Source organism: Maylandia zebra, linkage group LG5, assembly GCF_041146795.1.
Source record: "Maylandia zebra isolate NMK-2024a linkage group LG5, Mzebra_GT3a, whole genome shotgun sequence".
Classification (NCBI taxonomy): domain Eukaryota; kingdom Metazoa; phylum Chordata; class Actinopteri; order Cichliformes; family Cichlidae; genus Maylandia; species Maylandia zebra.
In genome coordinates this window covers 28716377-28743892 of record NC_135171.1, presented here as the reverse complement: position 1 = coordinate 28743892, position 27516 = coordinate 28716377, and the positions used below count along the sequence as shown (strand labels likewise).

Genomic DNA, 27516 nt, shown 5'->3' with positions numbered 1-27516 from the left:
GTACATTTGAGAGGAAAAATGTGTCAAATGTCAAATGTAGCTGTTAAATCAGTCACCTGCTCTTTTCAAGTCTATTTATCTGCACTCATCATTATAATTAATGCTTCAGATGTCATGGACTTGGAAAGCAGATACGTTTGCCTGTCAAAGAGCCTCTCACTGTGATTTAAACTTATACAACAGAACTGATACAACCCAAGTAACGCGTGCCGATAGAAGCGCTTATAAGGATCTCAGCACAATTCATCTGAATGAACAAATAAACCAGACCCTGTACAGCCCATAATCTTCACGACAGCTAGCACGTCTGTAATTACACAACATCATCCATGAAAATGATTTGAGATAATTACTTCAGCTGTCAGCTCTGCTCGCCACTGTTTGAATATTGATCTTTTCCATTTTTTTAATAATCCTCTCTTTCTGTATGCATCTTTCATTGTAAATGTGTTGCAATTCACCACCCAGTTAATTCAATTCACAACTGTTACAGATTATACTTGCTCATTAAAAAGCCCATTGTGTGCAGGACTTAGGGTGTTCATATTGTCAATACATAATGTCTGAAAAATATGTCTATATATTTTGTCAGGATTACAATGGGCCCTTTATACCAACAGAAAAGCAGATTTTTTTCCACAAAGTCCACCATGTTTCTACAAAGTGTTCTCATTTAGTGTCTCTAATGTTGGTACCATAATACACTGACATTAATGAGATGCGATCATCACTCTAGATTCATAATTTTTCAATGTGGATTGTTGCTGTTGCGAAGGGGTGTCGTTTTTATCTATATAATATTTTCCTGAACATAAACCAAGCTCACTTTAGTTCATAAACATAACAACTAAGCAAAAGTAAAAAAATAAATAAATAAATAACGACCTGGGGAAAGAAGTGAACCCAAACAGGATAGAAAGAGTCTCATAAGAGATATGCACTCACCACCTCACAACTTACTGATGCAGAATTCTATGTCTAAATCTGAACCATTTTATCTTGCTGGGGAAAATTTCCGTACCCAGTAAATCCAACGATGGTGACGACAGTAATGATGAGACAGACACATTTGTCAAAATGTGTTCCACAATGAGAATGTGTTGTATATGCATAATCTGTGCTTTAAGGTTGATGGTCAAATTAGCCTTTGGCAGTTTTGTGTTTACCTTTTGATTCCCTTGTTTTCACTGTCAGACAAAGCACAAACATACCTACTAATAGTTATTAAAATGGTTGTGGCTTAAGTTAAAATATAGTTCTTCACTAGCACTAATCTTGCATTTTTAAAAATATACATACTTAATGCATTTAAATATGACAAGTTATCCATATTTGACAGAATAGAAGTGCAGACCTGTTTCACTGGAACCAGAAGTGCAACACCATACAGATGATGCAAAGGACACCGTTAGCCCTTTAACACTTGGCTGGGCACAGTTTTTAGGGTTTTCAATTAGGTGGTAGTACCTGTTACCAGGTAGTTTTTTGGTACCTATTCGGCTGTGGTTCCAAGCGTTCTGAGGCAATCCGAAAACGTGGCATCAACAGATGGTATGGCACCGACTGGCTAGTCAGAGGCATCACTTGATGAGTCGTGAGAGCGTGTCCTTCATGAAAATCAAAACAGCCATTTTTGAAACCGGGCAACACTGTGGTCCCTGAGTCTGACAAAAAGCCGAGTCTGATTTTTAAACTATTGACCAAGGAAACACTGGTCCCTCTCTGGCTGTCCCATGCCAGAGAGGGAAGTTTGGATGGTTGCTATGGACAGTCTCAACTGCCTCAAAGAAGGAGATATTGTAGCTGAAAAAAACAAACGAACAAAAAACCATTGCCCCTAAACAGAAGACAGAAAACTATAAAATAATGCAATGTGTCATTTACTTCAGCCATCGGCGTACAAATGCTAATCTGGGTTATTTTCATTTTAATTAGCAGATTTTCTCTTTTAAAAGATCTGCACAACGCAACCTTTTTAATGATGACTGAACAGCTCATCTTCAGTCTCTATGGAGTAGAGCTGCACAGAATGCATGAGTGCACTGTTCACAACAATGTCTGTCAAAACTAGAGAGCAACTAATACATGAAGTGTTGTAAATTCATAAATAATAGGAAAATTGAATTGTGCATCCGAAATAAAGCAAATCTGTCTGAATGTTAAGGGCACGCTACATTTTAATAATGTCTTTAGGTAGAATATAAACATTTCTGAACACCATAATTGTTAAAAAGAATCCATTGTGAAAAGCATCATTAAACTTTTAACTAAATTCTTCTTTTTTTACGCTGTAAAAGCAAAAATGGGCAATTAATATAAATTTGACTTCCATCTCCTTTCCCAGAAGCAATGCCTTTGTTATTTATGTAAAAGTTTGCATGTTTGTGTTTTCCAATGCAAAAAATGATCATTTCAAAATTTTCTTCTATTTTGTTTTTCTATTTTTTTCCGTTTACTGCCATTTTTTGTTTCCTGCATTGAAATACAAAAACAGAGGATGACTGTTGAAAGACTGCTGGCAGACCTGTTCCACCTCAGTGATACTGGGGGGTATTTAATGGGTGTTGTTTGGGTTGTTTTTGTTACTTTAAAGAACACACCAGGATTGTGCAATGGGAAACAGAAGGAAATACTGTATATTTCTGTTGTTTGGTTCAAGCGAAATGTATTATTTTACAATTTTAAATAGAGGTCTATGGTTGAAAGGATTGGAAATGCATCCAGCCACCAAATTTGATTTGACATTGTAGGTTGATTGTTGTTTTTGTTATATAAGCATTCACTTGTAATATGTTTGTGAATCATTAAACTTATCATATAGGCTCTGGAAGGGTTACAAGACACCATCGATCATCACAAACCACACATTGTTATTGCCACAGGCTAAGGATGCAAAAGTTGCCACCATCACCAAGGGAGCAAATTTCGCTGGCTGACTGACCAGGCTGCACCCCCAGGCTGTGTGTGGTTCTGCTGAGTGGGGATTTTCCTCACAAAACTGAGAGGTTTGCTGGGTGAAGACCTCGGGCAAAATAGTGCATTATTTATATGCAGTTTATGCATCAGAAACTATTCAATAAACTGCATTTTTCATAGACAGAGGAGTTAAGATAAGAAACATTGGAAATATCAGAAAGTCGAGTTGATCTTTTTCTCTTCCATCTGTGCTTGGATTCTCAGTCTGGGTCTTTGGCTGGCTTTTCTTATGGTGTGTCACACATGTCTACTGTAGAATGGAATTTTTTTCATACAGCCAATCAAACTATAGTCTACTTATTGTCCGTACTGCAAACAATGCTGTTGTATTTTCTATCTCTCTGTGCAGGTATGTCCTATGCCCAGACTGGACAGTTTGCTGCTCTGTGAGTTGTACAGTTAAGAAGCATTTGAAGCTGATATTTTCTGTCTCTCTGTGGAGTCCAGAGCCAACTATACACCACAGCCTAAAGGCAGAGTTGGCTTGCTGAGGCCGGGGTGATTGCCGGCTTATTACTTACAGGGTGGTGGGTCTGGGAGGACAACTGCTGTTTCCTGTCGTAGTTGTCAGCGTGTGAAGTGTAGCTGATTGTGACATAGCTCGCCCTGGCCTTGCACTGTGTGTTTTATCCCTTTTGCCAGTGGGGCACTGAAAAGTTTTATCCCTCCATTTTTTTAAACATTGTAGCAGATATTGTTTCCTATTGACCTCAGCAATTTAGCTAATAACATATATTTTTGGAATTTTATTGGTCGTCATCTTTTGCTCACAGCTGAGACTCTTGGTCAGACTGAGAATCTGTGTGTAACAAATGATTTCAGCTTTGTATCACAAGTATAGTAGAAAGTCTCACTGAGTGATACAGCGGACGGCTATGCAACCAACTTTCAGCGTGGTCAACAACACAGTGTAATTACTGCTGCTGCCTTCTTTTTATTTAACATCTTAACATATGCACGTCTCACTTTGAGGTTGTTAAACAAACGACCAAACAAAGACGCGCTGTGCACTGCACATCAGTTTGCGAGCTAGATAACTAATTAGCTGCTCACATTAAAAGCATGTAACTCTTATCTACATATACTTGTAATACCACTCTGGCTGCCCAAGACAAATATCTACAGTAAAGGTACTTTCACTTAGTCTCTTATCCCTTGCAGTGTAACATTGGCAGTCTTATAGCCTGCTTGCTGCAGAATGCAGAAACCAACAGAAAGAAGCTGCTCTGATTATCAGTAAAGTGCTTTTTTCTTCCACACTCTATTATGTTTACTTTCATTGCAAGTTTTTAACCATGTGAACTTTGCTTGTCTGTCTTCTGATTGCTTCTTGCTCTGAAAGTAAGGTGTTGTTTAGTATTCTCATGTGTCTTTGCAGCTCACCTCACTGTCACGCTGAGAGTTCAGTTAAATTCATACAGATCAATAAAAGTATGAAAGCATCCCACTCTTTGTTCATGAACCCACACCAACATCCTTTGACCTAAAAAAATCATTCCTGACGTACGAGTTAAATGAAAAAACACTGCGGCGATGGATTCCTCTGATCTGATGGTAGAGTTCAGCAGCAGTACCGCACTCCCAATAGTGAGCTCCCATATTTAATCAGGGGCCTTGATGGGCAAAACTGCTGCTGTGTGCAGTATCCCATCATGTGTTTGATTCATCAAACACAGACACACACCTGCAAAAATAAATGTAGTCTTCAGCGGATATATTTACTCAGCGAGAACTGAGAACTCAACAAGGCAGTTTGATTATACAATGAGATCAGAACAGTTTCTACTACAGAAACTGAATCTGAGTACTGCTCACTGAACATACTGGCAATATGTGGGTAGGATTGTTTTTTGCAGTATGCTTTGGGTCATTGTCCATTTGCATGTGTGCAGCATTGTCTGATGAGTCTTGTAGCATTTAGCTGATTCTGAGCAGAGAGCAGAGCCGTGTTCACTTTCATCCAGCTGCTTCGTTCAGCAGTCACATCATCAGTAAACACTAGCGACCTGGTTCCATTGGAAGACATAAGTGTCAGAAATTTAGAGAAATTTGTAGACTCCATTGATGCAATTTCTTCAGGACTGTGGGGGGCTGGAGCCTGTCCCAGTTGTTACAGGCGGAGTACATGAAAAACACAGACAGTTATTGACAGTTCACAGTCACGTCGAAGGTCAGTTTTTAGAATCATCAATTAACCCCATACAAGTCTTTAGGCTGTGTTAGGAAGACAGAGTACCCAGGGAGTAGCCGCGTAGACACAGGGATGACATGCAAACACAGGATGTGAGGTGATCCTGCTAGCCATCATGTGAGGTGATCCTGCTAGCCATCATGCCACCCTTTGTGCTCGTTCTATTAGATGTTTTCTGTCAAAGTCTAACCTGCTCTTCTCGAGTGTAACCAGTGATTTGCGCCTTGCTGTATCGCCTCTGTATTTCCATTCATGGTGGTGTCTCTTGATTGTAGACTGTGACGATGACACGCCTATCTCCCGGAGAGTGTTCTTTACTTGGATACATGTTGTGAAGGGTTTTTCTTCCCCAGAAAGGAATACTGTAATTATCCACTTCAGATGACTTCTGTGGTCTTTCAGGCCTTTTGATGTTGCTGAGCTGACTAGTGTATTTGTTCTTTTTGAGAATGTAGCAGATTGTTGATTTAGCCACTCCTGTAGTTTTTGCTACCTGTCTGATGAGTTTATTTTTTATATCCTTCTAATGATGGCCTCTTTCACGTGCACTGACATTTCTTTCTGACCTCTTAGAAATGATGTACTTGATGTTCACAGCTGATTTTTTGAGAAAGCGAGTGATTAGTTTAGTAATTTTCTGCATCCTGAAAACTCCCAAGACTGTCTATTTAAAGCTGTTGGAATCATACATAGGGACAAAAAGCAGCATTACAGAAGATCACACTTGTTTCAGACATGCATCAAACAAATTTTAAATATTAGACAAAGATAACCGGAGTAAATAAAAATTCAATTTTTAAATAATGATTTCTTTTATAAAGGGAATAAAATGCTGTCTATACCTGGGCCTCTGTGAAAAGGTAATAACCCTCTGTTGTTTCAAAACATTTCTGTAGCTGCACCCAGGCCTTGTTACTGCCATACAATTGAATTCAGTTCAATTCTGTTTTATTTATACAGCATCAAATCACAATAACAGTCGCCTCAAGGCACTTTATATTGTAAGGTAGACCCTACAATAAAACAACAGAGATAGTATGAACAAGCACTTTGGCAACAGTGGGAAGGAAAAACTCCCTTTAACAGGAAGAAACCTCCAGCAGAATCAGGCTCAGGGAGGGGGGTGGGGGAAGAAGACAGGGCAAAAGACATGCTGTGGAAGAGATACCTGTTAAATTAAGTGTCATATGTTTTTTATTTTTTTTAACAAACATGCTAAAAAAAAAATCTGGAGCTTTATTTACATTCCAGTTTCCACGGTTATGAAGAGCAGACAGGGAGTTGACCTAGATGATACTGTCTAGCATACAGGCAGTGGACTTTTTCATCAGATTATTTAACACAATCCTGGAGAACAAGAGGATGTCTGAGGGATTGAAAAGAAGTGTACAGGTACCAATTTTCAAGTACATGGCTGATGTGCAGCGCTGTATCAACTACAGAGGGAGAATGCTGATGAGAATGCTGATGAGGGAGAAGCTACAGGAAACAGTAGCTGAAGCAGGTTAAGAAGAGAGTTGGTGATCGGTGAGCAGTTGTATGGCTTCATGCCATAAAGAGCTCTACAGATGTGACTTTTGCCCCTTCTTGTTTGCTGTGGTAATAGACGGGTGGGCAGACAAGGACTACAATGTTTGCTGATGGCATTGTGATCTTTAGTGAGTATGGAACTGGTAGCTGAGAATCTGAAGAGGGGGAGGCATTATGTGGAGGAAAAAGGAATGAAAGCAAGAAGAAGTAAGACAGAAGGTGTGTGAATGAGAACATGAACATGCAAGGAGTTGTGATAGTGACAGTGGACAAATGTATCTCCCTGGAGTCAATCATCCAGGGCAACAGAAAATGCACAAGACAGGCAAACAACACGGTACAAGCTGTGTGGATTAGGTGGAGACAACTGTGAGGGGTGATTTGTGTTCAGGAGGTAGAGCAGGCCATCTACTCATTGGAACGTTGGTGGTTTGAGCCTTGGCTGCCCCAGTCTGCATGCCATATGTCCTTGGTCAAGATACTAACCCCAAGTTGCTTTCCAATGCTTCCATCGGAGTATGAATGTGTGTGAATATCAGATAGAAAAACACTTAAGCATAAGAAAGTGATCGTATGAATGGGTGAATGAGGCATGTTGTACAAAGTGCTTTAAGTGCTTCACGAGAGTAGAAAAGCACTATACAAAAATCAGTCCATTTAACATGGTAAATGGCCTGTATTTGTATAGTGCTTTTACTAGTCCCTAAGTACGGTGGCCCCTAGAGACAAAGCACGTACAAACTCCAAAACACATGCAAATTCCAAAACACATGCAAACTAAAAAACACTTGCAAACTAAAAAACACATGCAAACTCCAAAACACGTACAAACTCCAAAACGCTTGCAAAATCCAAAACACTTGCAAACTAAAAAACACTTGCAAACTAAAAAGCACATGCAAACTCCAAAACACATACAAACTCCAAAACACTTGCAAAATCCAAAACACTTGCAAATTCAAAAACACAACGGAAGTGCTCCAGGATGCTAGGGGCAGTGTTGAGCTCTATTTGCAAAATAAACGGCAAGTTTGTCTGTATGGGACGGTCTAGTCTCTGTCGCGCTTCCCAGGTTGCCTAGCAACCATGATACTAACCGCTGGAAACGTGTCATACAACTTGGTTTGACAGAAATGAGGGAGAACATATTTTGTTCATTTGTTTGTTTCTACAAGAGCTTTGTGTGATTTGATAAGTATCTGAGGCTGAGACCACAGGACAGTAAAACATGATTTTTGGGCTTCATTTCTGTACTGAACAGTTATTTCAAGATTAGTTAGTAAATAAGAATTAGCTAATGTTGTTCATGAGACTAAAGTCATATCACTTTGGTAATGTAAATATAATATGGCCAATATTATAGTTATTATATTAATTATTAGCTATTACAGCAGTGAACATGAACTCTGTGTCAAATACTGACCAGTACAGATTCAAGTTGCAGTTATGTCTTATCACCTTAAATCTTCACTCAAAGACAAGTATCTTTGACAGTGTATATATAGGTGTATCATATATCAGAGACAAATGTTGTTACTTCAGTATGTTGCCATTACTAAATTTGGCTCATTGCTTACATATATTTATAAAAAGAAAATGTACAAGCTGTGATAACCGTTTCTGATAAAATGAAGAGTAGACTGATATATGAAATATTCCTTTATTGGGTGAGAAAATCAGACCATGTCATAACTGCTTTAAGTCATACAGAATAGATATCAGAGCCTTAAACAGGCTGACTTCTGCTAAATGGGTCAAACTGGGCAGAAAGTATACAAACACATAACATCCTTATAGAATATGATGTAACACTATAGATCAACTTACCTCAGAATATATAAAGCATATAAACAATTACAGCAATATGATGCAACAAACACAGCAGTGCTACTAATCCAAAATACTCAAAGCTTCATAGAACTGGAACAAACATTTATTTTTAGCTCCATTCTGCTGCAGATACATACTTTAGGTTTCTGAACATTAAACTTGTTGCTGCCTTTCATAGTGTGTAACTTGAAGGCCCTGAGTACTTTCTCCCACACTGAAAACACTGGGAGGATAAAATTATTTGAACATTACCTAATAAGACTGATTCAGACAGTTAGTTATGTTAAACTTTTCTAGCAGTCCTTCACAAACAGGGAACAGTCTGTCTATTCTCTCCATCTGTCAGCTGCTGCTGGCTCTTCCTCCTCCTCCTCTTCCTCACACACTGTTGAGTTCGGTGGATCATCAGGGATGCAAAGCCTCACAGATGATGTGCAGCAGTGGGTCCCTCAGTCTGTCCTCACTCTGGACACTTGCAGTTGTCACACATGGAAATCAAATGTGTGATAAGCTGCAGGATTCAAACACAAGTGTAACTTATAAACACATGTTCATACTTTTATTCCACAATCAGAGAGAAAGAAAAAGAGAGAGAGCGCAGGACAGACAGACAGGTTAAAGTCTCAGGTGTATACACTGCTACAAAACAGCACAAAAGAAGGAGGATTTAGTTTGTGTTATTACAAAACAAGAAGAGTTCCCAGATGGTACAGTGGACACATGTGTGACTGCTGTGATTAAAGCATCTTTCTTTCAGCTTAACGAGTGAACCGTCAGCTCGTTCAAACACACGTTAAAGTCCATTTGGCTCGACACCACCGAACAGAGGCAGCAATATAACATAGCTAACATTACAGTGCAGTGAATCCTGCTTGTGCCGTGATATTCATGACTGCGAACTGAGCAGCATCACTGACTTTCAGCTTGTTGTGTTTGTGGATATATGACTGACTTTAATTATCCACAAAATCATCTCTGTAAGATTAAGGTCGACTATATATATATTTATTAAAGTAAAGGCTTTAAAACCAAGTTAATTCTGAAAGTACAAACATCGCTAATGTCAACTTTCCCGACATGTGGCCAACAATAATGGTTTCATGTTCTTCATTAAAAAAAATATTTGCGCATAAATGAGTGACATAATATTCAGTACTTACTTCTGAAAGTTTACTCTTCCTCCGCTCCGCTTCCACCGTTTTTTTTCCGGCAAAATTATCCACACCACCACCGCACTATGAAGTCTGGGATATGTTGGGCCATGAAGGCTACACAGACCCATCCTTAAAATTCAGGGAAATTAAGGACGCATTTCAGGGCCGCATTTCGGGCAGCCTTTGAATTCGGAAAGCCTTCTCTTGTCGCTGTGAGGTAATCGGCCTTAAAATGCGGCCTTTAAGGCTGCAAACCCCAAATCCGGTCATTGGTACTTCCTGGCTTGTGTAGTTACTAGGTAACAAAAGCTCAACACTGCCCCTAGCGTCCTGGAGCACTTCCGTTGTGTTTTTGAATTTGCATGTGTTTTTGAGTTTGCAAGTGTTTTTGAGTTTGCAAGTGTTTTTTAGTTTGCAAGCGTTTTGGAGTTTGTACGTGTTTTGGAGTTTGCATGTGTTTTTTAGTTTGCAAGTGTTTTTTAGTTTGCATGTGTTTTGGAGTTTGCAAGTGTTTTGGAGTTTGTACGTGCTTTGTCTCTAGGGGCCACCGTACCCTAAGGACCCCAAAGCGCTTTACAAAACCAGTCATCCACCCATTCACACACTGGTGATGGCAAGCTACATTGTAGCCACAGCCACCCTGGGGCGCATTGACTGCCAGACACTGGCGCCACCGGGCACTCTGACCACCACCAGTAGGCAATGGGTGAAGTGTCTTGCCCAAGGACACAACGACCGGGACTGTCCAAGCCAGGGCTCAAACCAGCAACCTTCCTATTACAAGGCAAACTCCCAACTCTTGAGCCACAATAAAGGAGCCATGATTAAAGGACAGCAGCAAGAGTGAAAGGGAAGAATTACAAGATGGTAGTGAGACCTGCAATAATGACAGGACGTGGAGCTGGAGGTGGCAGAGCTGAAGATGCAGAGATTTTCACTGTGATCAGAATGAGCAAATTCAGAAATGATTACATCAGAGGAACAGCTCAGGTGGAGAAGGTTTGTTGACTAGATTAGAGAGATGGGGTTGAGATGGTTCGCACATGTGCAGAGAAGGAATAGTGCATGTATTCGACAAAGGATGTTAAATATCGAGTTGCCGGGCGCCGGTTTAGCTCAATCAGATGAGCAGGTGACCATATGCCGCATGGCTGAAAGCGGGTGACCCGGGGTCAAGTCCGAGCCGTGCCCCTTTGCTGCATGTCTTCCCTTCTCTCTTTCCCTCCACTTTCCTTTCGACCTTTGCTGTACCTATCAAAAAAAAAAAAAAAAGCCAGTTAAAAGGCAAAATATATATATTTTGGTTTGTGGATGTAGTGAAGGAGGACATGCAGAGGGTTGGTGGGACAGAAGAGGGTGCTAGGGATAGGGTGAGGTGGACCCAGATGAACTGCTGTGACGATCCTTAAAGGGCGCAACCGGAAGAAGAAGCAAGATTTACATTCAAGTTTCTGCCAGATAAAAACTGCACAGATGTTACTGAAAAAAAATAACCAAAAAACAAATATTAATTGAAACAGGAAAAAGAATCTCTGGTGACCTTTCACGGTATGAGAAATACAGCCTTGCAGGCCAGTCTCCCCCAAAAATGCAAAATGGTACCTGTGCAACAGAAGTAAACTAAAAAAAATACCGAATTGAACTGGAATAGTTTTTCTTTCAAGCAACAATCACCAGCAAAGACAGTGACTTCTGGGGCTGATTAATACTTTATTACCTGCCTGCTGTTAAACAGCAAACATCCATCTGCAGTTAAGCTTACAATGAACTTCACTTCATTTAAACAAGTTAGATGTTTTATGTATCTTAATATTTCAAGCTGGATGTTTGTTGTTTTATTATTTAGATAAGCTCTGCTTTCTTCATCTGTGTTTCTGAAAAATGTCTCATGTCTATACTGGAGACACAAGATTCATTCATGTTGAAATAACACCTACTATTACACACAATAAAAAAAATTGTATTTTTCCCCGGTTTATACTTGTTTCAAAATATGTTAGGGGTCATAGTATATTTCTGGTTTTATTGAATGGTTTTGTTTATATTTGGGTTTTTATAGCTTCATGCTTGCAGAGAATTTTCCTGTTTCTGTGTTCACAATTAAAAACAAGTCCCATAAATCTATTATATCTGTATTGAAATCTACTGTTTTTTATCTTTAATTGTATTTTTTGCTCATATTTATTTATTTGTTTTTACTATGAACTTATTAAGTGAATTCTATTTTTTGTAACTCTGCTTCCACCTTCTGGAATTTGCAGGTACCACACCTACAATGTGAGAAAATTTGCTCTCTGTAATCATTCCTTCTGTTCATATTGTTGTTGTTTTTTTTTAATCCCTTAAAAATATGCATAAAGGGCAAAGGATGGACTAGATTAGATGGGCCTCTTTGCTTAGGCTGCTGCCCCCGCGACCCGGCCCCGGACAAAGCGGATGAAAATGGATGGATGGATGGATGGATGGATGGCAAAGGATGGAGACCCTATGGTTAAAATGAAGCTTCACTGTTGCCACTTTGATAAATAGAGTACATGAAAAAGAAAGAAAGAAAGAAAGAAAGAAAGAAAGAAAGAAAGAAAGAAAACAAATCTTTTCATCATGAATATGACTTCATGTAGGAACAGTTTAGGGGGTACAAAGAAAGCTCTTGTTATAAAAGGACTGTAGCTTTGAAAGATCTTAGTTTAATTAATAACTTATTACTTTATTGATTTATTGATTTATTTGATTTAAAAAGTAAAAGCCTTAAATTTCACCATGCTTTCAGTCGTTCACAGTGCCATAGGTCAGCCTACAGGGGAAAAAAAGTTTAAAATAGCAGCAGATAGAAGTGTGACATCAGCCTTTGCAATTTAGGTAAAAATGTCTGAAAAGTCGCCCTGCGACAGACTGGCGACCTGTCCAGGTTGTACCCCGCCTTTCGCCCTTTGACAGCTGGGATAGGCTCCAGCGCCCCCCGCGACCCTGAAAAGGATAAGCGGAAGCGGATGGATGGATGGATGTCTGAAAAGTCCTGGAGCGGCCACTAGGTGGGGCTATTTTCACATTTTCTTCAAAAAACAACAACTTTACATTTCATTCATTGCTAGAAATCTGGTCAGAAAGAAGCTGTAAGGGTAAAATCTGTAAATACTAGTTTTATGTTATTAATGACAGAATGTTACAAATAAACGTTACTTAACACCCCCCCCCCTCCCAAAAAAAAATGTTGTGTAAATTAGTTGTGTAAGATTTATGTCAAGTTAGCTAGCATCTTATAGATCCGGTGTACTTTTGTATCTACCTTCATAATAAGAGACAGTATGAAGAAAATAAATACGCAATAGGCCCATATTCTCCACTTGCAGAGGTATTTATTTTAAAATAAATAAATAAGCATAAAGTTGTATTACTTCTTTCTTATATCTTAATTTGTGAAAATATGTACATTTATATTATATAATGTATTATATAGTACTAGGATGGTGTAGTGGTTAGCACCATTACTTCACTGGAAAAAGGTCCTAGGTTTGAATTTGCTGTCCAGATGGGATGTTCTATGTGTCTGGGTGGGTTTTCTCTTCAGGCAGTCTGGCTTCATCCCACAGTGCAGTGACATGCATATTAGTTTAACTGCTGATTCTAAACTGTCTGTAGGTGTGAGTGGTTGTCTGGGTATTTAAAATCTTCTACCTCTGTTCCTTGCAGCTTCATTATTACATCTCTCTCTCGCTTATTTACACACATGTATTCTGTCTTGCGTTTACTGACTTCTGAAATATTGTATGCCACAGTTTATGGCAAACTAGCTGTTGAAAATGTCAGAAATTTGTTACTTAAATAAACCAACTGCATACAAATTATGCAAAACTCAAAATAAATCTAGAGTAATTTGAACGTACTCAGTATTCAGTAATTCCCTTGTTTTTTCATACATTGTAGATATGGAGGGCATGGTCTCAGCGATTTTATTTTGACAACTGAGGCCAAAACGCTTCACACTGGCCGTCTTTATTTTGAAGTTTCAGACCGGAACAAGCTGTTTATCTGCCTCAACTCCTTCCAGAGCAGAGCGAGAACCGCAAAGAAGATGGCGGCGCTACGAGCGGTGGTGCTATCGGGGAAGGGGAGGGCTCTCCTCAGCACCCCGAAAACTCTCAGGGCCTCCAAGGTAGTGTAGTAGTATTTATCACACATGAACGTGTTTAGGACACGATTTAATAGAAAACCGGTGCTGTGAGGTGTCTTGGCTAAGGTTAGCTTGGTGCGGACAGCGGGGTGAGACAAGGTCACTCGTGTTCCCACACTTTTTAGGATTTGACCAACAACTGTAGCTTTAATTTCTTAAACGTTTTATCACTCATAACCTCTTGATAGTGATACGGCATCAGTATCTCCAAAATGAAATGCCAAAGACAGTTTAAAGCAGGTTCTCCTCAATGTGTTTAGGAAGCTAGCCGGTGAGCTAAACCATGATGTCGTGTCCAGCACCCGGCAAACGTGCAACGTGGTTAAAATATACGTTGGCCAGCGATGCATGAAGATTAATGTGAATTGTTTGGCCACTGTATTTGTGCATATTTAAACTCAGCTGGCGTGGGTCGCGATTGTTGACTTCTGTCAGTAACGACACCCGCTGAAGTCGCTGAGCTAAACAGCTTGCTAAAGAGTTAGCATCTCAAGGACTGAAAGGACTTCCGGTGAACAAAAACCGTCCTCAATTTCAATCGCCAAACTAAATATCTGTGCCCTGTCTACAATTCACTGATGCGCGTTTCAGACGATGGATATAACCGAAAATACCTAAGAAGCTGAACATAATTGTCATTTGGCCCCAACTGAGCTTGTGACCTAGTTCAGGGACAAGGAGACGTTTTTCAGCTTTAGTTTCTTTGAGATCATTTTGTTTTGATTATTGGGGATATAATCTTCAGACTGCGAAGATATGATTCCCAAACTCTATTTGCTTATTTACTAATGCTTAATCAGAGGGAGTATCCCAGTAGAGATGGAGAAGGGCATAGCGAGAAATGGCTAAATTGGAGCATTACTGTTAGTAAATGACATGCATGCCAATCATTAGGCTATTAACTACTATATTGATTTTCTTCCTTAACTAAAATAAAGTACCCTAAATTAATGTTGCCATGCATTATTTTATGTCAGAGGTGGAGGTTGGTGTGTTATGTTTGTTTTGCTGATGTGAGGATGCTGTTATCGAATGCTGCCATTAACACCTGGTTACAAAATCAGCTGTGAAGGGCAGTTTCATAAGGACAACCAGACTGGATTATAAAAAAAGGGCCACTCAATTAACTAAACCTTGCACACAAACTTCTTTACCTGCAGCAGGTTTTACTCAGCCTTGGCCTTCAGCTCATAGCAATTCTTCAGAGTAGAACAAGAATTATTCTTGTAGTCCACAGAGAGAGCTGTGTGATGTTGAAGGATACCAGCCAAAAGGTCAACACAAAGCAGGAAGACCTTAGCCTCACTGGGAAACTGTAAACTTGAAAAATAATTATGTACTCAGACCAAAAAATAAATTGTCAAATGTGCTTGGATATCCAGTAGCCCCGTAGACTTGGGCGCCATGCCCAAGCAAAGTACATTTCAGCTCTAATATAATTTAAAGTAACTTAATCTAATGGATAGTCGGCTGTAGATTACCCTTATTGGATGAGTTTGTTAAAGTAACTTTTTGTGCTTATTTCCATTCACAGGCCAGCATGTCCTTCGCCAGCCTGCCAAGGGGGAAGAAGGTTGCCCTGACAACGCTGGGTGTGGTCACAGCCGGTGGAGCCGGGCTTGCACTGATATTGCACCAGTCGGTTAAAGCATCCGAGTTGGAGCTTCATCCCCCTCAGTACCCCTGGAGTCACGCTGGACCTCTGTCCTCTCTGGACCATGCTAGGTGAGTTGAATGTATACAGACTGTTCAAGTGCTTGTAAACATCCTTTGAGTGATGAAAGGCACTGAATGTAAAACTGCCACTAAAAATTAGCTGGCTTTGAAGACTTGAGTTTGCAGAGAATTTCACTTTATTCACGTTTGTTTTCTTTATACAGACTGAATTTTTCATTGAAAGTCTGTTTTGGCAGTTTCAGACAGCTCTTTTAAAATAACTCGTTATGTTTCATATCTTTGTCTCTGCCTCCCACAGTATTCGCCGTGGTTACCAGGTGTATAAGCAGGTGTGCTCAGCTTGCCACAGTATGGAATACCTGGCTTTCAGAAACCTCGTGGGAGTGTCGCACACAGAGGACGAGGTGAAGACCATCGCTGAAGAGGTGAGTCTATATGTGGGGAGATGTGATCCTGTGAATAGTCTTGATTCTGCCAATATTCTAATTTAATCACATAATGGTATTTTAGTCAGACCGAATCTTTTTTTTTTATAAATTGTCTCATTGTTTTTATCTGTAGAAGTAAGTTCTGCCCGTAGGTGGTGACCCATCTCTTCTCATGATTTGTGTTTAGGTAGAGGTAGTTGATGGTCCTGATGAGAGTGGCGAGATGTTCACCCGGCCAGGAAAGCTGTCAGACTATTTCCCAAAGCCCTACCCCAACCCCGAGGCAGCCAGGGCCGCCAACAATGGCGCCCTGCCTCCAGACCTTAGCTACATTGTGAACGCCAGGTAAGTCCTGAAAACCTGTGTTTACTCTGAAAGGTGCAAAATCTGCAGTATCCTTAGCATTAACTCATTTCACCCTTCTGCTCCCTGCAGACACGGAGGGGAAGACTACGTGTTCAGCCTGCTGACGGGTTACTGCGACCCTCCTGCAGGAGTGATAGTGAGAGAGGGACTTTACTACAACCCCTACTTCCCTGGACAGGCTATTGGCATGGCCCCACCGATCTACAATGAAATTCTGGAGTATGATGATGGTAAGAAGTGCAGGTGCATGTTTGGATAATCTTCTCTCCAGCTACAGAAATGGGAGCACTATTTTCTGTTTTGTTTTTTTCCCCCTCTTTAGAAAGAGTTTCAGTTTGTTGGAGTGAACCAAAAAACGAAGACATGCAAAACATGCCTTTCCTGTTACCTTTTAATATACATACACTTGTGTTTTTGGGTTTCACTGCAGGCACCTAATGAGCTTCCAGGTAGGGGCATAGGAGACTGCAAGGGCCATGCTGTCTGGTTAGCTGTGACTCAAGTTTGAAACTAAGAGTGCAGGGTGGATTGCTCAGTAGTGATCATATTGTCTAAGGCGAATTTAAAAAATAAAATCGTCATAAAATATAATGGTGGATGGAAATGAATGTGGGAATTCACCAAATAGACAGTAACAAGCATTTAATTGGCTTTTTTTTTGTCTGAAGTCTTCTGAAATTCATGGATTTCAAAAACACTTGCAGCTCTTTGCTCAATGTATCCTTTTCTGGCAGAAAATATTGCCCAGTCGTTCCGCAGGTTTACTTTTTTAAACACTGGCGTTTATAGATCAAAATCTGTTCACCACTCTGAGAGGCTGTGACAGAAAGACGCCTCTTTGTGACTTGTGGCACTCAGAGTGAGGCCTGAGTGAATCCATTTGCTGTGTTGAGTAGCATATTTTAAGTGTTTCCAGTGCGCTAAATTGGTTAAATTAACTCGTTTGCTGCACATAAATGACTTCAATAACTTTATTGCAAAGTAATTTGTTATTACATTGATAAATGAAGCATGACAGTTTGGAGGGGGGGGTTGGAAGGAACAAATGAAAAAAGTGTTGCTGATGGTTTCTGTTCTCTTGGTTTCTTATAGGAACCCCTGCCACCATGAGTCAGGTTGCTAAGGATGTGTGTACTTTCTTAAGGTGGGCTGCTGAGCCCGAGCATGACCAACGCAAACGCATGGGACTGAAGGTACACCTCTCACCAACTGGAGTGCCTATTTTTTGTCTTTGCCAGCACTTAAAATGACACCCATTCTTAATTGAGTGATACTCCAAATTTAGATATGTTTAATTAAATCAACACATGCAACTCTGTAAGATATTTTACAGGACACATGTTGTGGGTATAAAATAAGTTTTTATGTCATGCACTAAACTGTACAACTTCTTATGTGACCTTCCTGTCGTCTCAAGAATATTTAAAACAGAAAACATGTCTAAGCATGGATCTTGGCATTGGTTAATGTTTGTGTTCTCTTTCTCCTATCAGCTGCTGATGGGCTCAGCTATCATTGTGCCTCTGCTCTACTACATGAAGAGACACAGGTGGTCTGTGCTGAAGAGCAGGAAGATCGCCTACAGGCCTCCTAAGTAAATGGAACAAAACGCCTCCCACACACCCCAACCTGGGCCGAAAACGGAGAGGGCTGCGTTCAATGACCCCACAATGCTCACCGTGTGATGATCTTAGCCACATAATTACTGACAAACACAAACATGCCTTTCTGAGAGGTGGAACAGAACTTGGAGTGGATGTACTATGTTTATTCTTACAGATTTTTTTTTTTTTTTTTTTTTTTTACTAAGCTGGTGGCATGGTAGAACAAATATTATGAAATTTTTTGTTTTTTGTTAAGTATCCTGCATATTGTGGTTCATGTTTGTTTCAGATTTGTGGTGTTCTTGAACGCACCTGCTGCAAAGTTTGTTTGATCGGCAACGAGTTAACTACTGGTAGCAGTTCCTGTTTTGACATCTCGTATCAGTCTCTTTGTCACAATTGACTGCTAAGTTGATTGACTGTCCATCTTTGTAAGATACTCAATAGCAATGCAAGTGGTGAGAAGTGAAACATCCAGGGTGTGTGAGAAGTCATTCTTCCACAGTCTTCTCCACAAAGCATGCTCTAGACTTCAGTTTTATTGTACAAAATAAATTATCTTAAAGGAACCTTTCTGTGGGCATGTGTTTTATTTCAGACAGCAGCGAAATTCACACATTTAGATGCTGCCTGTGACGTTCTGCTTCTAAACTTTGTCACATATTCATTAAACAATCTCCCGACTTCTGACCTCCAGAGAGAAACGTCATGGCTTCTTTGGTCTGATTCAACTCTGTATTTCATTAAACTACAGAAAAATAAAATCAGTCACATAAACCGTTTACATTTTCTTTCTATATAGATGACACTGCTGCAAATCTTCAGATTTCTTTGTTTGAAATAAATTTTGAAACAAACAATATTGTATTGATGTCAAGTAACATTTAAGACTTTTTTTTCCAAGCACTTCAACACATCTCCTGAAGTTTTGTTTTCAGACACATTAGCCATGTTAAAGGAAAATAGATTTTTCAAATAATGTGCAAAGTATGTAGAAATAAGACATGATTAGAAAGGAACTTAAAAGGAAAAATTACAATATATTTTTTAAATAAATATATTCTATTGCACTTGATTAATTTATTTTTAAGTGAAATTTTCAGATATTTAAATACGTCTTCCAATACTTTGAATGGCATCATTTGCACTTACATTCAATTTGGCACATTATACTATGATTAAATCCATACATTCAGGTACATGTTTCCCACAGCTACGTGGTGATGCTGGTGTAGAACCTGTAATTTAATGTATTTGAATGACAGCTGGAATGGCTACAAAAGGTTTTCAGTCAACACTAATTGTAAATCCTAATGAATGAATCCTTAGCGCGATACTCCCAAGTTCCTCCCTCAATGGAATCCACACTTCCAGACAAACAGATCCAGGAGACTCTGATAAACTTCACTGAGGCCCTTTACTTCATACCAAGATATTTCCAAACGTCATGGCGGTGATACGTTTCATATTAAACCCTTACAAAATTCTTAAAAATGCAATAAGTGCCTTTTTTCCCCTTTCTCAGTGCATGTCCAAATTAAACCTTATATAGAAATAGCATCCAATAATAAGCACACATAGAATGCATAAATTAATTATACTAAATAATTATCCCACCTTTAAGTGCCAAAAAATATATAATTTGCATATGAATCTTAAATATTTCTTAAACTAATGAGTTATGAAATCTGACCAATTTAAAAATGCTAACCCTTTATATTGATCACATCAAACGTAACAACATTGAATATGACACTAACAGAAATCCTTTAATTACTTTTTAAAAAATGGATTTAGACTCCTACACTAATACTGTCTGACCAGGGCTTTAGCGCTATTTTCCTGGGTATTATCTTCAGTGGATACACATTTACAGTGTAAAAATATGGAAACAGCTTCTCTGTGAAAGTGTGTGTGTTCGTATCTAGGTCAAAGAACGACAGTATTCCCCTGTACCAGTCCAGGTGAACTCTGACCTTTCTGGGCTTTGTTTTCAGTGTAAGAGCCAACGAGGGATCCGATAAGCACCGTGCTATGTAATTACCATTAAAGCATCCTATTCTCCATAAACAGGACGGGCGCTTTCCCTTCTCTGAATGGACTCTGCAGCAACACCCACAAACCAGTCCTCGCTTTCTCCAACCTCAACGTCCCAGCTGTGAGTCCCTGAGTTAAAGCCCTCAGAGGCCAGAACAATGCGACAGTAATCAAACCTCTCGGGGTTGTCAGGGAGCTTCTGTTCACTTTCACGTCTCACACTGGTCAGATGTTCTGACAGAACGAGTTCTGGATTTGTTGTGTTGGGATCCAGAATCCCAGGTGAGTAGGAAAACAGTTTCTTCATGTTACAGATGTTGAAGGCCAGGTTGCCCAGGTGTTTGGCCACATCTATCAGAGCTCCTGGAACCAGCTGTGGGTCATCCAGCAGGGGGCGCCGTTGAGCTCTTATTGTTGCGATCTTGTAGTTCTGCAGGAATGAGACGTCTCCAGCTCTCAGCTCCTTCTCTTCACTGATTGCGTCTGAAAGACTGTCTATCTCTCTGCTCAGAGCCTTAATCTTATCTGTAATCTCCTGACTCTTCTGTTCTGTTTTCATCTTCTTTTTGTAGAAACTGGCACAGCCTCTGAAACTGCTCCTTGATCTGCCTCCCTGTGGTTTGGGCCTGGACCTTGATATGCTCTGCCGTTTTCTCATAGTTTTCTTTAACTTGTTAAAAAAGCTTCAGTTTCTCTTTTAAGGGTTTCAGGGATTTCTGGAGGTGAGCTCTGTTAACTGATGCCACTTCATTAATTGGTTTGAATTTGTGTCTGGTGTGCTCATCTGAATGCAGACAGACGACACATACTGGCCGCTGATGGTCCACACAGAAGAGTTTGAGATTCTCACCGTGGAGACTGCAGAGGGTCTCAGACACTGCAGAAGTTCTCCTCTGTCTCCTCTGTAACACTGAATCACACAGTTTTTTCAATACTAAGTTGCAAGTTGGGTCACTCCTCGATGATGTTCTTTTACAAACTGGACACTCCTGTATTCGTTTCTCTGTCCACCAGTTCCTCAGGCAAGCTTTGCAGAAGCTGTGGCTGCATGAGAGGACAACAGGATCTCTAAATATATCACGGCAGACAGGACAGGACAGATCATCATTTGATCTGAAAGACATTTCTCTCTGGGTGAATCTGAAAGCATAGAAGGAATGTAGTCAGTCACAACTTTATCCTCACTGATATTTACTTTACCTTTGGATCATGCCTTCAGTAAAACTTACAGCAAACTTCAGCATACGGTGTTGTAGCAGGTTGAAGTGCCAGAATTATGGAACCTCCTCCTGCTCTCTCACAGTAGATGCTGCTGATGTGATCTGCCTGAGCTAAATAAAGTTTCGAGTCACTTGAGTGTGTGTGCTGGGCGGGAGGGGATAGGGGTGGAAAGCAAGATGCGGAAAAACGACAAACTGTTACTGGAATATCTCAAGTGTGTTACATAAGGGGCGAAGCTTTAACTCTGTAAAGGCTGAACCATGAAAAAATTGCCACAAAATTCAGTTCAAATTATTTGAGAACCAAACTTTTTATTAAGCCTTCTGTTATTTTTTAAATAAACTAAATACCAATATTAAATATAATTTTTGCTATATCTGGCATTTCTGTATAATGTATTCCTCACTGGAAAAAAACTGCATGTGTGTGATTGTAAACAGTAGTTTTTCACATTGATGATGCAGAGTGAATGAATAATAATACAACACATTTAGCATCACAGGGTTAGGAACTGTCATATATTCAGAGCTAAAATAAAGAATTAATATTAACAAAATATGCTTTCTCTTCCACACATGACAAAAATAGACTTCCACCCTGTTATTAACGATAAGATAAGACAAGATAAGGTAACCAGTTTACTGCTATGTATTTTTTTATTTTCATTATTTTCATTGTATTTTAAGGTTGTCTCAGTCATTTGTTTCAGCAAACAGGAGTAAAATTCCAAAGCCAATTTAAATGAATTCCAGTCTTTATTTAAGAGAGGAATCTTTTCACTTATTGTAACTCACCCTTCTTCCTGCTCGGCATGAACTATTTGTCACTCCCTCATTTTCTAGTGAACATGTTGGAATGTGCAAGGGATTTTTGATATGCTGCTCTGCAGAAGGAACTAGCGGAGATAAAGTGAGAAAGGCTGGCCTGTGTAGAGTGTAAAGATATTTTAATGCAAAACAGAATTATGTGTAGCATTTGGGTGTGACATCATGGTGTTTTAAAGGCACCAAAATCAGTTTTTATTGGTCAAATTTAGTTGAAAAATATGTAATTTGTAACAGAAATGACTGACAAACACTTATTATGTTAAATTTTAAACACAGCACAGCAACAATAGCATTTACAGATGCACAAAAAAAACTTAGAGTACACACTGTGTCAGTCATGTCCTCAAATTGTTGGTATGTTATCTATGTGTCCTCACACACAATGTTAGGATTTTAGCATGTATACTGTATTCATACCTTTGAAAGTGACAGATTTACGACACACATAGCCACATACCCTGTCATCCTCCTGAATCACAAGCTATGTGTGTCCTTATTTTCCTTATTATGTTGATTACGTTCTTTTTTTTTTTAGTGCTTTAAAGATAACATACTTAAATTGTTGTTTAAAAATTGTGGTGCTTATATGTTGGCTGTGTTTGTTTCCAGAGTTTGATGGTTGTAGAGTTTTATTTTGGCCCTTGTGTGTCTGTCTTCGACCTCATGCTGGTGTTTGAGGAAGTGTTGATGCTTTAAATCAGACAGATAATTAGTATTCCCTTCTTTTAAAGCTCCCTGTGTCTGCTGTGTGTTGCTGAATCTCCACATCTCGCAGAGTGCAAACAGACGAAATCTGAGACTGATTTCACACGGGGTCTTAAATGCCATTTGGGAGTTGGCAGTGTTTGTACCTTTCCATTTTAAACAATGCTGGAAATGTTTCTGAAAACCATTTACAGAGAAAACAAGAAGCTGTTACTGCTGTTTTTACATTTCTGTTTCTCATTATTTTTAAATTTGGACAAAGCCAAGGAAGGTGTTCTTCTTTTGTCCCCGGCCTTGTGATAAGTAATGTTGAAATATTGCTTCAACTCTACGGCCACAGTCACACTGAGGTTTAGTTTAAGTGGCTTTTCTCTCTGCATGTAGTCACATCCGTCCCACCTTTCATTCATGGATAAACAAACAAGTGTGCTGTTGATTTAAAGCTGCCCTAGGCCTTCATTAGGAGCTAAGCTGTTTCTGAAAAGGGTTTCCTGCCTGCTGATTCAGACTGCATTCAGACACTACGAGCTTCATCTGCATCACAACACAAACAGATTAAGCTAATAGCATTAGTGGATCTCACTGGATCATTATTATCATTATCATTATTATTAGTTTAACTTCTGCCTCAGTCTTGTAACAGAAGGATGTAGGTTTTTTTTACTGTGAAAACTAAACTGATTTTCTACTTTGCTAATTTAGAAGAAAAGGAGTCAGTGTTGCTTTGTATTTGTTTCATGGTGGCAGTTTTCAAAAAAAGACTTCCCAACCTAATCTCACACATACACTCATACAGTTTATCATCTGGGAGAGAAACTTACACATTTGCACAAATGCTGTCAGATGAGCTGTTTTTGTTTCCTGTGAATTTTGCAAATACTTTTGCCGTCTTGTATTTGACTGGAGTTAAATATTTATGCTGTCTTTAGGTCACACAGACACAATTAGCTGAGATTAGCTCCTATGTGGAACCTCGGGGAATCTTATTCACATGGAAAAAAGGACTTCTTAGTTCTAATTGGTGACCATTGTAAACCTCCCATTCCCATTTAAACCAGCAGTCATCAGTTTGTTGTCCTGCTGCTTCATGCACCTCAGACTAAAACAGGCACTGGCCTCTTCAGTTTATTTTAGACTACAGAGCTAAAGGACCACAGTGCGATCAACTACTGCTTGATTTTTGGATTCGTTCTTTCTTTACAACGACATAAGATTGTTGTTTGCAGGCCGGGGGCCCTCGGCTTTCAGGATTGTTTATAAGTCAGAGTAATCATTATGGCGTCTGTGACAGTTGAAAGCAGGCTGGCATTTTCCATTGATCGGATTCTGGGTTTGGAAAGACCCGGAAACTGCCTGAAACTCCACCGACCCTGGGCAGGTAAGGAACAAAAGGTCTGAAGAGTTAGTAATGGGTAGTCTGTTTGTTACTGATGAAGTGCTAACCTCTGGTCTGTAATACGACATGATTTCCAAAGCATTTAAAAACAAAAAAATCTAAACTAAACCAGTTATCATATGTAATATTAAAGTTTAGGTTTAAAGGTTCATTTTTGTCTGGTTTTTTTGTAGAAAAAATTGCAATTAGATTACACTGAATCACAACATTGATTCATGTTTGTGTCATTATAAAACTGCTCAGTCTGTAATTTTTGTAACATAACATCCTCCAGTTGATACTAAACTTTGAGTATTTCAGTCTGACACTTTCAGTATTTTTTTAAAACCTGATTGGGGGCGATTCCTTATGTCCTATTGCTGTACAGGAAACAAACTGAGTTTATTAGTCTATGTTTAAATCCATTGCTTTTGAAGAACATGCATTTTTCTTCTCTTTCATGTCTTTCTTTGTTCTCCTGCTTGTTCCTTTCTTGTTGTCCCTCATACCAGGTTTCATTTTTATTTTACAGTTGAGCAGTGGCAACAGACTGGAAGTAACCCACTAAACTAAGCTTTCTCTGGCTCATTACACAAAACTCAAAATCAAGCCAAAGTAAAGCATAATTTATTATGTTACATTTATCTACATAATTTTTCTTAAATTATATATTTCATATTTTGCATTTGTAAGATTCATCAGTGTGAAAAGTAAATCTTACTTCCAGTGTTACTTTTAGAATTTGGCTTAATGCTGCCTAAATGTTGCGTTTGATTATAATTGCCGCATTAATGTGAAATGCTCTTTTATTTTTCTCCATTAAACCAGAAAATAATGTGGAGAGCGAGAACAGAAAACAACAGCAGCAGCTAAACTCCCAGCCGACATCAAACTGGTATATCGGACGCAGACCACGCACTGCCTTTACCACCAGCCAGGTAATCAGTTTATCAGCCACTTCTTCAATAATTCTGTTCAATTATGATACAGTAATCACGACATCCATCTATTATAGGAGGAAATACAGGTTTTTTCCTGGGTTAATATCATTGTGTGCATCCTCCCAGGTGAATATACTGGAGACAGTGTTTCAGGTGAATTGTTATCCTGGTATTCAGCTGAGGGAACAGCTGGCAGAGAGACTCAACTTGGATGAGGACAGAATACAGGTAGCTTCATACAGAATATTGAAAAACCAAATGTATTACCGCTTCACGTTTGTCATTCCCTGTCCTTGCTCCTACTATATTTAATTTCAGGACCCAGTGATTGTGCTTTTCCCCTGAAACTCCTTAGATTTCCTCCATCAAACTGTTTGCAGGTCTTATAGGTCAACTGTGAGGTTTAAACACTACATGTTAGAAAACAGATCTGGATGTGTGTGCTTAAGTTTCACATAGTCCTGCGCCATCTGCCATGTTAGAGTTGGAGTTGATAAATAATTAGATTCAATTGAGCTCAGTTTTATTTATATAGCACCAAATCACAACAACAGTTGCCTCAACGAGTGTTATATTGTAAGGTAAAGACCCTACAATACTACAAAGAAAACAAAAAACCCCAACAATCATATGATCCCCTATGAGGAAGTGCTTTGGCAACAGTGGGAAGGAAAAACTCCCTTTAAACAGGAACAAACCTCCAGCAGAACCAGGCTCAGGGAGGAGCGGCAACTAAACCAACTGAACTGAATCTTTACCCAGACTATCAGAACTATGGAAATGAGAAATACCATGTCTGCACTGTTGAAAAGTGTTTTAATAAACAGTACCAAGCAGAACTATCTTAACTGTTGCAAAATAAGTTTCTGTGTCATGTAGTTACTTTTTTAAGGCTGGGGCTTTGTGTTTAGGGTATCAGTATTTAACAGACTTAGTGCATATAATATATGTGTGTATATATAAGAAAAAATATCAAATGTCCACTTAGAATAACCCAGTCTCTCTCTCTCTCAGATCTGGTTTCAAAATCGACGCGCCAAACTGAGGCGTTCGCTCAGAGAAACCCGACTGCAGCTGGTTCAGACAGCTGTGGCTGACCTCGGGGTCGGACATGAGGTCATTGGTCATCTGAAGGTCAGGCTGGGCAGGCGAGGTGACAGAGAGCTCCTCTCTCAGGTTGAGGCAGAAAAAGAAGGCTGACTAAGGACTTTTTCTGTTCCTGCTCTTATGCAGGATTTATTGTTCTACTGCTCCACACATCATCAGTTTCTTCCAGGTTCTGTCTTTTGTCTTTCTTCTGTTCAAAAACATGACAGTGAAAAAAAATGGAGACAATTTAATGTCAGAGTTGTTTCGCACTGTTTTATCTCAGTTAGTGGTACAAATACAGGTAATTGTTTTTTGGCACTGAAAATAAATTCCTCAAGTTGAACATACTGATAAAATATAATGTTTGACATTCTGGAGATTTGGAAGTAAAAATGTTTAGTGAGATCTGCTGTAGATCGGTCTGTGTAATGCTGTCTCTGTACAATCTTATTGTGTCTCACTGTGTAAATAGGTCTTTATTTTATTAGCAATGCACATTTTGATTAAAAACGATTAGGCTACTGAGTCTTGTGTTTGTTTGTTTTTTGCACTGTGAATCTTTACTTTAGCACATTTGCAGCAATGGGCCAGCATTTATATTTTGTGCTTACTGAGAGCTCAAAATACTCCTTACTAAATGCTACTTTGACTATGCATCGCTTTGAACATTTTTATCTAGATGAGACTCACCAGTTAGCCTAACATGTCTTTGAAATTTGGTAGCATCCAGAGAAAACCCATGCATCTGCAACCCCCAAGGAGAACATGCAAACTGTTCTAACCTTAATCCTTCTTGCTATGAGGCAATAGTGCTCACCACTGCACCTCTTCCACAAATCCTCAAATGTTGAGTAACTATGTCCACACTCAAGCATGAAATTTTTGTAGTGCTTCCAGCTCAGATTTTGACTTTTGCAACACCTACTATTAATATGTCTCTTTCCCATCCCTACTGTGTCTCACAGGAACAGTTAACTATGTGACTTGAGCAGGTTTGCCACCTTATTGGTGGTGAAAGACTGCGTAACAGTGAAGCTGGGCCTCTGTCATTCAGCCAAAATAGCTCTCACCCAGGACTCTGGAGTGTTGTATCTCATGTTACGATATGGGCACTGATCTTTTGGGTTCTCTGGGTTGTAGGATGTATGGATTGAGCTTGTTCCACCTCAAAAGATGCAACACTGGATTTGGTTCTGGGGAGTCTGGAGATACGATCAATAATTTAGGCTCTTTCTCAGTTTTTTTCAACCCATTCAGGGACAGGCATTGAAGAGCATACAACCTGGACATGTCACCATCCACCAGTCCAACACTGGACTAACAAAGTGAGACAGCATTTTTACGCCTTAAGCCAAATTAGAGCCACTGAGTAACTTGAAACCACAGTGCTGTGC

The 27516-nt window shown here is 39.4% G+C and overlaps 2 protein-coding genes and 1 long non-coding RNA gene across 3 annotated transcripts; 2 read left to right on the top strand and 1 right to left on the bottom strand.

The window, feature by feature from the left end:
* Nucleotides 1-8341: 8341 nt before the first annotated feature.
* Nucleotides 8342-10031, bottom strand: LOC143418761 (uncharacterized). Its single transcript, XR_013098778.1, has 2 exons — nucleotides 9688-10031; nucleotides 8342-9038 (listed from the first exon to the last, which is right to left on the bottom strand). It is a non-coding gene; the product is annotated as an uncharacterized LOC143418761 (long non-coding RNA).
* A 3667-nt stretch (nucleotides 10032-13698) lies between these two features.
* Nucleotides 13699-18496, top strand: cyc1 (cytochrome c-1). The gene is made up of 7 exons (XM_004548835.5): nucleotides 13699-13834; nucleotides 15387-15577; nucleotides 15828-15954; nucleotides 16145-16302; nucleotides 16393-16553; nucleotides 17416-17516; nucleotides 17817-18496. Exons 1-7 carry the CDS (start codon nucleotides 13754-13756, stop codon nucleotides 17919-17921), a joined length of 924 nt encoding a protein of 307 aa, XP_004548892.1. The 5' UTR covers nucleotides 13699-13753; the 3' UTR covers nucleotides 17922-18496.
* A 5452-nt stretch (nucleotides 18497-23948) lies between these two features.
* hesx1 (HESX homeobox 1) lies at nucleotides 23949-26233 on the top strand. The gene is made up of 4 exons (XM_004548883.2): nucleotides 23949-24095; nucleotides 24921-25030; nucleotides 25160-25261; nucleotides 26048-26233. Exons 1-4 carry the CDS (start codon nucleotides 23993-23995, stop codon nucleotides 26231-26233), a joined length of 501 nt encoding a protein of 166 aa, XP_004548940.1. The 5' UTR covers nucleotides 23949-23992.
* The last annotated feature ends 1283 nt before the right edge of the window (nucleotides 26234-27516 follow it).